This window comes from Arachis ipaensis, chromosome B01 (assembly GCF_000816755.2).
Source record: "Arachis ipaensis cultivar K30076 chromosome B01, Araip1.1, whole genome shotgun sequence".
NCBI classification, from domain to species: domain Eukaryota; kingdom Viridiplantae; phylum Streptophyta; class Magnoliopsida; order Fabales; family Fabaceae; genus Arachis; species Arachis ipaensis.
The window spans coordinates 125,298,613-125,310,764 of record NC_029785.2 but is presented as its reverse complement, the minus strand read 5'-3'; the positions used below and the strand labels follow the sequence as shown (position 1 = coordinate 125,310,764).

Below are 12,152 nucleotides of genomic sequence, written 5' to 3'. Positions count from 1 at the left end.
TTGAAGGATGTCGGTGCTTGGATCATTTCAAAGGTTGTGCTGGATCATTCACACCCCCTGCTGTCCAAGGAAAGCAGAGATGCTCAAACAGCACAGGGAACTAAGCATGTCCATTCGTCGTACGATAGAGAATAACGAGGAGGCCGGTATCAGACCAAGCAAAACCTACCAATCATTTGTTGCGGCTGCCGGGGGTCACCGCGAGTTAAATTTTATCGAAAAGGACGTGAGGAATTACATTACCAGGGAAGTGCAGAATGTTTCCGAACAAGAAGATACAAAGGAATTCGGGAAATATTTGTTAAGAATGAAAGAGAAGAATCAGAATTTCTTTTTTGAGCTCCAACTCGAAGAGGATCAATCGATTAAGCTGGCTTTTTGGGCCGATGCAAGAAGCAGAGCTGCCTTTGAGTATTTCGGAGACGTTATTTCATTCGACACCACCTACAATACAAACAGGTAACAAACTGTCCCTGTTTATGATGCTAAATTAATTTATTTTTACGAATCCGCAGGGTTATTTCAATGCTGGCTTCGTTGCATGGGAGGAAACGCTCCGAAAGGGTTTCTCACCGATCAGTGCGCATCAATGAAAAGGGGTTTAGAGGCCTGTATGCCAACGACAATTCACTGTTGGTGTATTTGGCACATCATGAAGAAGATTCCAAGCAAATTAAACGGGTACAAGGGACATGCCGATATCGAACAAGAAATTAGCCAAGTTATTTGGAACTCTCATAGCAAAGACTCATTTGATAGGAATTGGAATGATTTTCTGCTGAATTTTGGTCTTGTGGACAACAAGTGGCTTTCAGGTAATGTCTTTTTAAAATCTGCAGCAGAGGTGTAAATTGCATGTTCCCTCGGGTGTATTTATAGACTGTGTTTGGGTGTATTATGCAGATCTGTACGAAGACCGTCACATATGGGTTCCTATCTATCTGGATCACCACTTCTGGGCAGGGATGAGAAGCACACAAAGGAGCGAGAGCATGCATTCATTTTTTTAACAAGTATATCACCCGGAACAGCTCGCTTATTCAGTTCATCAAACAATACGATAATTGCCTCGGAAGCAGGGAGCAAGCAGAGAGAGAATCAGATGCTGCAGATTTCATACAGTCATACCGTGTGCAACCAAATCCTGCATTGAAGCTCAGTTTCAAGATGCGTACACTCACGCAAAGTTTAGGGAAGTCCAAGCGCAATTCAGAGGAAAGGCGAATTGCATCACCAGATTAAAGAATTCCGCTCTAGGCTATTCAGTATACGAAGTCGGAGAACAAGTTTCCAGCTCAATATTCAACAAATGGTCCACCTCCTCCTACAATTAAAAAGTATATTCTGTTTAAACAGTAATATTAATTCAGTAAAGTAATACAGAGTTATATAGTTCTAAAGACAGTTACCTGTGGCCAATTATCCCATTCATACTTCCCCTTATTGATGTTTTCCGGCTCAATTAACTCCATCCACTTCATAACGTAGATAGCGCAGTCATAGCTGAAAACGAAGAAAATAAATTACAAATCTCATTTACGAAAGTTTAATGTTCAAACTCACAAATTTATACCTTGTTTTTTAGCCTGATATTTTAACATATGATGCTTTAATTTTCTTCTCGTTCTCCCCTTTCTGCAGAGGTTCCCCGCCGACATATGTTATCAATCTTGAAAATACACATCCCTTAAATAGCAAAACAAATCAGTAATACACCCGAATAAATGCACAAGATACACCCAACTGAATGGACAATATACACCCAACACAACTAACGAAATAGACCTAAATATTAAAGTAAAGAAGACAGAGGCAACTTACAGTGAATTTATTAACCTTCTTTCTCTCATCGCTTGGAGTTTTTTTGTGTAGCGGGTCAAGTATATGACATTTCCGCTTTGTTGTATTTATCAGCCATAACCACCAATGCCCCAAGTGGCAAACAAGAGCAAAAATCTGAAGGATTGCCACATTTCAACAGTGTGTTATTTTATTTGGCATATAAGTAAATAAGCGTACTAACAAATTTAGCAAACGAAAACTTATATATGGATGCTAAGTTAATTTTTTTCTATCTATGAAGGGAATGAAACTCGGGTAGAAGCCAAGTGTCCCCTAGATACATACTGGAACGATGGAGCAAGAAGGTAAAGAGGCGACACACACACATCAAGAGCAGCCACGACGAGCCACTAATGGAGCCAAGAAGCAAGAGGTTCGACCAACTGGTTTTTCGTTCGCAAAATATTTGCGAATTTGCCTCCGAATCGGAGGAACTGACTGCAATTCTGCACCGTGCGTACGATAACGTCATGGCCGAGATGGAAGCCTTAAAAGCCAAAAGGAAGGGGACATCTTCTTTATCCCACGAAGAAGCCAACTTGGAATCCGTTAACGAGCTTCAAAGCCCGCCAAGGATTCGAACAAGAGGACGTCCAAAAAACAGGCTAGGTTCAAAGCTGGAGAAACAGATCGCAAATGCCACAAAGAAGAAGAAGACGAAAGTTTTAAGCGAGGTAAAAGTAATGTTCTTTAAATTTGTGGCGATTGAGTTTATTTTTCTCGTTAATAGGTTAGCTAATGTGTGAGTGTTATATTCAGATAAACCTGTTTGATGCTGCATCAGCGGCGCATTCAAATTCTAGCCAATATCAAGGACACGTTATGAATTATCAGTTCAGGGTACCAGCAGCAGGGGATAACTCTTTGGGTGTATAATTTTATAGAATATGGGTGTAAAAGCACTGTTTTTTTGGGTGTATTTTTGTTAATTCACAGTTTACATATAGACACATATATAGATACATATAGAACAAAAGCTGTAAAAATTCGCAGGTTATGGGTGTATATTTGATTTGATGTTTTTCTTCATATTTTAGTACATGTAATTCATACATTTTGAATACAGCACAGACAGTTTGGGTGTATATTTTATGCAATCTTGGGTGTATTATTAGACTTGCGTTGGGTGTAACAGTTTATAATTTGCGTTTATATATGCCTTAATTTTTTCCTTCATATTTTACCACCTGTAATACAGCTTTTGAATACATCACAGACAGTTTACCAGCACAGATAGTTTAACTATGGGAAAAAATATACAGGGAATAGAAGTTGTTGATAAATGGCAAATATTTATATCATTTGTTCAATTTACAAACTACCCAGCAGTTGGATTACGCAGTTTCTATATCAGCAGAATTAATCTGACAAAACGGACTCAATAATACAGAGGATGGCTTCGACAGCCTTATAGCACTACTCTCCCTAATTGCCCGATCTCTTTCTTTATTCATCTCACTGAATAGTATCCGGGAAGCATACTCCACTCTATAGTGGTCCACCTCCTCCTACAATTAAAAAGTATATTCTGTTTAAACAGTAATATTAATTCAGTAAAGTAATACAGAGTTATATAGTTCTAAAGACAGTTACCTGTGGCCAATTATCCCATTCATACTTCCCCTTATTGATGTTTTCCGGCTCAATTAACTCCATCCACTTCATAACGTAGATAGCGCAGTCATAGCTGAAAACGAAGAAAATAAATTACAAATCTCATTTACGAAAGTTTAATGTTCAAACTCACAAATTTATACCTTGTTTTTTAGCCTGATATTTTAACATATGATGCTTTAATTTTCTTCTCGTTCTCCCCTTTCTGCAGAGGTTCCCCGCCGACATATGTTATCAATCTTGAAAATACACATCCCTTAAATAGCAAAACAAATCAGTAATACACCCGAATAAATGCACAAGATACACCCAACTGAATGGACAATATACACCCAACACAACTAACGAAATAGACCTAAATATTAAAGTAAAGAAGACAGAGGCAACTTACAGTGAATTTATTAACCTTCTTTCTCTCATCGCTTGGAGTTTTTTTGTGTAGCGGGTCAAGTATATGACATTTCCGCTTTGTTGTATTTATCAGCCATAACCACCAATGCCCCAAGTGGCAAACAAGAGCAAAAATCTGAAGGATTGCCACATTTCAACAGTGTGTTATTTTATTTGGCATATAAGTAAATAAGCGTACTAACAAATTTCTAATATTGCCTGAGATTCTATATCACTTTTTGCCTGGAGGGATACAAGGTGCATTCTCATCAAAATGTATTCTCCTTGGCCAATCAGAGTGCACATCTCCTCATACTCGTTAGTATTGCCATCTGCATCTTCCTTCAGTCTCGTCCCCCACATGTAGCACTTTTGTTTCATATCATCCGTAATCTGATATAATCCCCCAGGAGTTTGAAACTTTGCAAAACTTTCTCCCCCAGTCTCCCTCTGAATTTGTGGACTTTTGTTTTTTCCCTTCGCCGCACTGCTTGCTATTTTTTGGACCAAATCGTCCAATTGTTCTATCAAATTTGCAGATTCTGGAGATTTTGCCCTTTTTGTCTCCTGCGTTGACGCCCCCTCCTGGCTTGAATAAGTCAATCCAAGGCTGAATGATGGCACCCCTGGATCTATTTTAGGAACATAGGATGCTGTCCGTGCCATCATCAACAGGGCAGCAGCGTCTTCTGCGTCTGGATGACTGCGTCATCATGTATAAGAATAAGAATAAGAATAAGAATATACGGATGATAAGCAAAGATTGATTTTAGTCTGATGAACTTACATTTTAGTTGGAGCTGGGGGAAGCGTGGATGTGGTCTCTTGAAGTTGTTTGGGGGTTTCAGGAGTGCTGCACAGTTTCAAAAAATTAATCACGGCGTAAAAAAACTAATCAGGAACAATATACACCCAAACTGGTAGCAAATATACACACAAACTCTAAACAAATATACACTCAATACTATTTCTTACGTTTCTGTAGTCCCTTCAATCTGTAGCATAGGGGTTGGTTCAAAATCTGTCTCAGTGGTTGTTTGGGATGCCAGCACAAAAACCTGATTCGGGACTCTAAACAAGAAGAAAAATGAAAGGTTAACAACGCCTTTGAAAATAATAAGCTTATAAGGTTGAAATATTCTTGCAAAACTCACACTGCAAGTGCACCCGGCGGTGTCTGTTCCCTCACAACCATCATATTCAAATCAGCCGGACTCAACCTAAAATACACCCAAAGAAATTCAAGAAATACACCCGAACAATTCAAAAAGAAGACAGGCTTTTTTTTTTGAGAACTTACATACTTGCAGTTTTTGCTTTTTTTTCCTGCCTTTTTTTTTCTTAAATAAAATAATAAAGGGCTTTTTTTTCTAAAAAAAATATATACAGAATTAGAAGTAGAAGGGTAATAGAAGAACAAAAGTAACGATTATTTGAAAGAGAAATTACATGCTCTGTGACGGCTGGTTTACACTACTCTGTTCTGTGCGCCCTTGAGAGGAAGGACCATCACTTCCCAAGTTCACAGCCGGTATTCTAAAACAGATTTCATGTTATTCAGACAAAATAAGATACAGGTATAAAATACACCCAAATGAATGCACAAGATACAACCAACCGAATGGACAATATACACCCAACACAACAAACTTAATATCCCAACTTAGTAAACAACATACACCCAACTTGATCCACAAAATACACCCAAATGTTTCCACAAAATACACCCAAATCATGATAACAAGATTTTATTAAATAATAAAGCTTCTTACGTTTCAGATGACACATAGCGACCTTCTGTCGATCGCAGGTCAGGTTGGTTCTCCCTGCGAAACAAGAAACAATTATTAGCAAACAAAACACAGCAAAATCTGAAATACACAGCCCAGCAAGACATACCCCTCTGCAGCAGATTTATCAACATTTTCCCTTAGCCATTCATCTAGTTCGTCACTTGATATTTCATATGTCTCACTACATTCATAAAAGAAGATGTTAACAAAAATAATTACAATGATAGATGGTAATATAGCTTACAAGGTACTGTACCCGTCAAAGTATTGATCTTCTTTAGGAGGTGAATCCTCCACAACAACTTTTTTCTTTTTTGGTTGTGTTCTGGGTGGAAAAAAAAGAGTAACAATCAGAAATAAAAAATTAATTTTATCACAGAATATTATGCAAAGAAGTGCTTACTTTTTTGGTGTTGTTTTTGTTTTTTTCTTTTTCTTCTCCTTCTCTGCAGGTGATGATTCTTCGCTCCTATAAGTTAATAATAGACACTTCAGTTAATACATGAAATCTTTATAATGAAGCCAAAAGAAATGAGTAATAATTTCAGGACATTACTCATCACTTGGTTCAGATTCAGATTCTGAATCAGAATCTGACTCCTCTTGCCTCTGCTTTCTTTTTCTGGAGTCCATTCTGGAAGGCAAACAATCATTATTTAGAACAAACTAAAAATACACCCAAATGAATTCACAAGATACACCCAACTGAATATACAATATACACCCAACGCAGAAAACGAACACACCCAGCTTAATAAACTACACACACCCAACGTGATCAACAAAATACACCCAACTCGAAAAAGAAATTACACCCAAGTATGGTACTTACTTTTTCCCCTTTTTACTGGAGTGTTTTCTTCCTGAATCCTCTGAGTCTTCTTGAGTCTCAGACTCAGAGGTAGAAGTGTCACTGTCAGTAGTTGTTTCTGTCTCCGAAGACGATGTTGGACTCGTCTTCCTTTTTTTTGTTTTTTTTATTTCTTGTTTTTTTTCTTTTTTTTTTTTTCATTTTTTCTCTTGCTCTTGTCTCCACCATCTTCACAATCCCCTGAAACATTAGATATTTTAGCTAGCAGCATTCAGGTAAATAAAATACAAGCAACATATTATGTTTACTTACCAAAATTTTCTCTCTTTCTGCAGTCATTCTTTCCACCAACTGCTCCTTAGTCCAGTTGGCAATCCAGGGCTTTGGTGGTCTTTCAGCCCTCTTCTTGCCTTTGTTTTCTGAAAGATGAAAGTATATTATCATCAGGGCGAAGAGACAGCCATCAATTGCCTTCTTCTTCTTCTCCTGGTAGTCTGTGATGCCCTTGATCATGAAGGTCAAAACATGCCCCCTCAGTTTCTCTCCGATATGCCGTCCATCTTAAAAATTGGGGTCAGGTGCACGGGTGATATTTTGTTTATCGTCGTTGGCAAAAGGAACACCATCTGTATGTAGAGGATGAATATCCTCTTGAACATCAGGCGTTCCTCTTCGTTGCCAACGCCGATTTCCATCATTTCATCGGTAAGACTTTTGAGGGTCTTACCCTGGAATCTTCTATAAATTATTTTGTCATCATCAGAAAGTTGCTTATACTCAACTTTCTCAGGAAACAGATTTCCTACAAAAAGGAAAACAACAAAGTATCAAAGTCGGTTCAAATACACTCAAGCATCAACCTTAAATACACCCAAGCATCAACTTAATATACACCTATAATTTTGAGCTAGTTACCTGTTGCATTGATGCCAAGCGCATGACCTATTGTTTTTGGTGTTATTTGGAAAGAACCATATCCTGTCTTCAGTCTGTTCTCCCCAAGTTTGAAGTTGTTTGCCAGTTCCCTTAAGAGTTGGTGATCCACCCTTAGAGGTGGGACATGCATCAACCCACCAAATCCGAGATCCCTAACAATTGCCTTCTTCTCCTCAGTCATGTTTCTGAACTTATCACTCAGGAGATGTATGGCACTAAGATACACCCATAGATATGATTCAGATACACTCATTGATAACAGTGAGATACACCCATAGATATGATTCAGATAAATCCATATATATCAGTCAGGTATCACTCAAACATGCTTCAATATCAAATTAATTGAGATATCAGTAAGATGCACGCATATATGAGTCAGATACACCCATTGATAACAGTAAGATACACCCATATGTAAGAATCAGATACACCCATTGATAACAGTGAGATACACCCATAGATATTATTCAGATACATCCATATAGATATCAGTAAGATATCACTCAACCATGCTTCAATGTCAAGCCACATTACAAGGTTAAGCAGTATACACCCCCCAATCTACGGAATAAACCCCCAAAAATCAACAACAATAGCAGGAGAACTTAGAACAAGAACGTAGAACGACGTAGAACTTAGAAGAACGACGTAGAACTTAGAACAGTGTAACAAAAAAGCAAGAATAATAGTAAACCCTAGAAGAACGACGTAGAAGAAAAGTAAAATATACAGGAATCTTAATGAACTTACGTTGAGTATTGTTGCTTTGTTTTCTCTTCAGATTCTTCACGGAGAGTTTGATGGTGTTTTGATGGAGGTTTCGAACAACGATTTGTATATTTTGAACTTTGATTTTCGCTCGAAAATGGGAGGGTTTCCTTGTTTTCGAAGCGCTTTGAGAAGTGGAAGAAGTGGAAGAAGAAGAAGAGTATGGCTAAGTGGAAGAAGAAGAAGAGTCTGCCATACGTAACGGTTGTAGTGTTGAGCGCGTGATTTTGACGCGCCATGTTATCTCTCTTTATGCGCGTGAGTTCTATTTGGGCTGGGCCAACTTGTAAGCTTGTAAACTTGTATGTGTAGCAGGCCCGATTACAATATAGTAGTTAACTTCATAAAATTGAGTTATTAAGTATTATAGTGAGTCTTTAGAATCTGAAAGAATACTTAATCATCAAACTGATTTATTGAAATTTCTCATACTCTTAAATCCAGTTCTTTGTATTGAACTTATAGAAATATTCTAGAACAGTCTCGAAAATCGAAAATAAGGAAATACGAAAACTTCTGAGTACAAGCTAAATGAAGAAAACACCATTCTAAAGATATACAAATAGTAATGTTCCAATGTTATGAAATTATCATCTTAGCACAACAAGAACATGAACCTGTACACAATATTCAGCACTAACATAGATAGCACTATGACTCTACAGAGTCATGGGTGATGTCATAAGGCAAGTTCGCTTCTGATGCTTCCAAAGAAATCACATCATATCAGTTATTTATAACGTACAAGTTCACATTTTTTCGGGTATTTTGGTCAATGGCCTAGCATAGCCTTTCAACCAACCATAGTATAGATAATTTGAGATGAAGTATGAAACTAACTTCAGGATCAATATTCACATATACAATTATTTAAAGTTACTTTAATTAACCTTAGGAAGCTAAGACCTGCATTTGTTCACCTTTAATGAATCAAATGATAGTAAATAAGATGGCAAAGACAGAAACCATTCCAGCATTATATTCCTAACTGAGTAAAAACATTTGCTGATGATGCTTACAAAGAATTGCACCTCTTGAGGCCCTTGGCATTCAGGTAGAGATAACTGATTTTGTCATCAGATGGCAGTGATGTTGTAGATACAGGAGTTAATCCAGAATACCAACCATTCATCTTTGCCAAGTATATTTTATTTACATGTTTCATAAGTTCATACTTCTCCATCCAAGCCTGAGCTGCATATTCATCAAATGGCATCCACTGCAGCAGAGAATAATAGCAACAATGGATAGGATAAGATAACATACTTAGCTAGTAGCGGTATGCATCAATTAAATTAAATAGTAGGTACCTTTGCAGCATCTATCTCAACCTCCTGTATTTTTATGTCAGAAGTAAGAGGCCGCAACAAGCACACAAAAAATAGATCTGACTTCTCAAAGAATGTCTTGTGACTTTGTCTGTCCATCAGATATTCAGGTTAAATAAGAGAGCAATACATATTTTCACCCATAAACCATTTTATCAATAGTAGTGTGTATGGAAAAGGAAACACTAGCAAGTTTAGAACTTTCAAATGAACCATGCAAGACCAAAGGTGGAGCCAACATTATCTGAATAAGGTGCTAATAAGGTGCTAAGAATTTCCTATTGTTCTTCAATTGTTTTGAACCTTGCAGCTAATGCAGCCTCCAACCTGAAGTCGCCATATTCAACCATTCCTTTTCAAACACGTTACAAGAATGAAGTTTATGTAAAAATGCTACCTGAATGCCAATACTTCCACAAACTCTGAGTCAATCTGAGAAATTGAGAGAACTCGGAGTCAATAAGCTTAGATTGACGATGTTAGACCTGATTAAATAGCCAAATTTAAAATGATACCACATTTAAAAGGTTCCACAAAGAGATTACTTACTCCTGTTTCTTCTTTGACCTCTCTTACCACCGCTGCATTAATATCTTCCCCCTGTTAGGTTGAATGAGTAGATTATATATGCACAGAATAACTTGTCAAATATGAAGAAAGATATCCAATCCTTTTCACCTCATCAACAACTCCAGTAGGGAGTTTCCAGTATCCAGTTCCTTGAAAATGTCCAGTCTTTTCTTGAACCACAAGGATCTACCAAACAGTTGATAATTCATAAATGAGACATTAACACTGAATGCTAATAGAGCTGGATTCCCAAGAATTATTGGCAGTAAGATACAGATTAGTCACCATTTTTCACAAAAACTGAAATATAGCGTTCTTCACAGGAACTGGAATGAAGTGGCAAATTTTATAATTTCTGTTCCCTCCCATTTTAGAACATGAACATTTTATAACAAATAATGTGGATATACCTCTCCTTTTTCATTCGAAACAAGTGCACCAACCCCTACTCGATGTGTGGCATTTGCTGGAATAGTGTTTACACTTTCAGCTATCCAATGTACAAGCATCAAATAATTTGGTTCTGCATGGTGATACCAAAATCCTTCCTGCATTTAATCCCCTCATAAATAATGGTTCATACAAAAAGTTAGAACCGAATGAAACAAGGTAGGTCCATTAGCTGAACACAATTTTCCATAATCATTGATCAAACTCACCTTAACTAGAGCTTCAACAAGATTGACTAAATGAATAGGCACTTTTACCCACAGGCCTCTCTTACCCTGCAAGATAATGATGATAAAACAACTCAAAACAAACATAGCAGTAGATTCTAGATAGCAGCAAGCATTTTATCAAATCAAGAATTGTACCAACCATGCATCCATCATCAGATGATATCAATTTCAACATGCAAGCTGAAGGTAAAGAATACCTGCTGTTTCCAGTGTGAAATTGAAGCCCTGAGAATGGGGACAAAGGTTGTGGAGTCCATAGGCTTATCCAATTCAACAATAACACCACCATGATCGTCATCGGTCGATGTTAGTAGTTCAATTTGTTGCTCTTGATTCCCAGCTGTCATTGGTGCTACAACAAGGAGTGTATTTGTTAAGATTAATATGCAATGAATGCATTAAAAACCAGGTTTATCACTTATTACTATAGTCACTGCCTAAGAAACAGGACAGAAATTTAACTTAGATGCCAAAAAATGTTAGTTTATAATGAATGAATGAACTCCTCGTGGATTAAAAATTACAGGAGATAGCAATTAGCATTTGTAGATTGTAGTAATAGTTCTGCATGGATGCACAGATTTTCTCTTTGAAACACAACCTTACCACAGTTAAAAAGAAAAGAAAAGTTGAAGAGGACGTGAGAGCTTTTATAAAATGCAAAAATGAGAAGATTCTGATGGAAAGGAAAGCAAAATCATTCTTTTATCTAGACATGACAGCAGATAAAAGATAAAACGATGCCGAGAAAGTAAGAAGCCGAATAAGTGCGGGGATTAACGGGGTAAAGAGAACAAACATGCAATACAACACATTCAAATTCACCACACATAGATAGAGTACCTGTGGCGGTGATGGTGGTGGCGAGGGCGGAGATAACGAATGAATGAATGAATGGAATATCAATGATTAATGAATCAGTATCACACTATATTTAAAATTAATAAATGATTTGTCCCTTTTTATTATTACTAAGTGAAATTATTGCCTTTGATTTGGATTCCTTTGGAAATTTGAATTTGGCTAATAGGCCAAAACAGCAACCGTTTCTTGGTGGCTGAGCAATAAACATGGTGGAGTTCAACCGACTTCAATCGAGATCTGATGTTGAATATAAAAATAAATTGGGCGCACGATAATGACAGGGATCGCCACCACAAATGGCAAGTTGCACCACGCAATTCCCATTATAGGAGACAGTGGGCTCGACACGTAATCTGTAGGGACAAGTTCGTCATTACACATACAATATCTGCTTCTCCCTTAGTTGCAGCTTGCAGGGTATTTGTGGTTGTTATATTACCACCGCGCAAAGTTTTTAACATGCATGTAGGACCGGCCAGCTGCTTCACGCGCCGCCGCAGTAGCTCTTCGGTTTAGAGTTTAGACTTAAAAGTTAAAAATCATTTCACGAACT

General features: G+C 37.4%; 3 protein-coding genes and 2 long non-coding RNA genes across 5 annotated transcripts; all 5 read right to left on the bottom strand.

The window, feature by feature from the left end:
* Positions 1,321–2,085, bottom strand: LOC110262881. Its single transcript, XR_002347917.1, has 3 exons — positions 1,822–2,085; positions 1,574–1,686; positions 1,321–1,503 (listed from the first exon to the last, which is right to left on the bottom strand). It is a non-coding gene; the product is annotated as an uncharacterized LOC110262881 (long non-coding RNA).
* LOC110262829 lies at positions 3,153–4,002 on the bottom strand. The gene is made up of 4 exons (XR_002347874.1): positions 3,848–4,002; positions 3,600–3,712; positions 3,436–3,529; positions 3,153–3,350 (listed from the first exon to the last, which is right to left on the bottom strand). It is a non-coding gene; the product is annotated as an uncharacterized LOC110262829 (long non-coding RNA).
* On the bottom strand, positions 4,045–6,229 carry LOC107619786. Its single transcript, XM_021111811.1, has 10 exons — positions 6,196–6,229; positions 6,043–6,108; positions 5,896–5,964; positions 5,746–5,820; positions 5,619–5,672; positions 5,296–5,382; positions 5,001–5,066; positions 4,822–4,917; positions 4,634–4,699; positions 4,045–4,549 (listed from the first exon to the last, which is right to left on the bottom strand). Coding segments are annotated over exons 6-10 (735 nt in total). The 5' UTR covers positions 5,298–5,382; positions 5,619–5,672; positions 5,746–5,820; positions 5,896–5,964; positions 6,043–6,108; positions 6,196–6,229.
* Positions 6,778–7,567, bottom strand: LOC107613297. The gene is made up of 2 exons (XM_016315246.2): positions 7,366–7,567; positions 6,778–7,252 (listed from the first exon to the last, which is right to left on the bottom strand). Exons 1-2 carry the CDS (start codon positions 7,565–7,567, stop codon positions 6,984–6,986), a joined length of 471 nt encoding a protein of 156 aa, XP_016170732.1. The 3' UTR covers positions 6,778–6,983.
* On the bottom strand, positions 8,693–11,320 carry LOC107636863 (nudix hydrolase 2). The gene is made up of 9 exons (XM_021103649.1): positions 11,260–11,320; positions 10,933–11,087; positions 10,715–10,780; positions 10,466–10,603; positions 10,164–10,241; positions 10,035–10,085; positions 9,883–9,917; positions 9,468–9,576; positions 8,693–9,376 (listed from the first exon to the last, which is right to left on the bottom strand). The coding sequence occupies exons 1-9, from the start codon at positions 11,303–11,305 to the stop codon at positions 9,173–9,175; spliced, it is 882 nt and encodes a 293-aa protein (XP_020959308.1). The 5' UTR covers positions 11,306–11,320; the 3' UTR covers positions 8,693–9,172.

Bases quoted from the DNA above. Each gene is read 5' to 3' on its own strand.
- LOC107619786 (XM_021111811.1), bottom strand. The intron at 4,700-4,821 runs GTAAGAAATAGT...GAAACTGTGCAG, and splicing joins ATTGAAGGGACTACAGAAAC to CACTCCTGAAACCCCCAAAC. The intron at 4,550-4,633 runs GTAAGTTCATCA...ATGATGACGCAG, and splicing joins CCCCCAGCTCCAACTAAAAT to TCATCCAGACGCAGAAGACG.
- LOC107613297 (XM_016315246.2), bottom strand. From the start codon at position 7,567: ATGACTGAGGAGAAGAAGGCAATTGTTAGGGATCTCGGATTTGGTGGG. The intron at 7,253-7,365 runs GTAACTAGCTCA...TCCTTTTTGTAG, and splicing joins GCTTGGCATCAATGCAACAG to GAAATCTGTTTCCTGAGAAA.
- LOC107636863 (XM_021103649.1), bottom strand. From the start codon at position 11,305: ATGCAGAACTATTACTACAATCTACAAATGCTAATTGCTATCTCCT. The intron at 10,781-10,932 runs GTATTCTTTACC...ATTATCTTGCAG, and splicing joins TTTCACACTGGAAACAGCAG to GGTAAGAGAGGCCTGTGGGT. The intron at 10,086-10,163 runs GTGAAAAGGATT...TCAACCTAACAG, and splicing joins CTACTGGAGTTGTTGATGAG to GGGGAAGATATTAATGCAGC.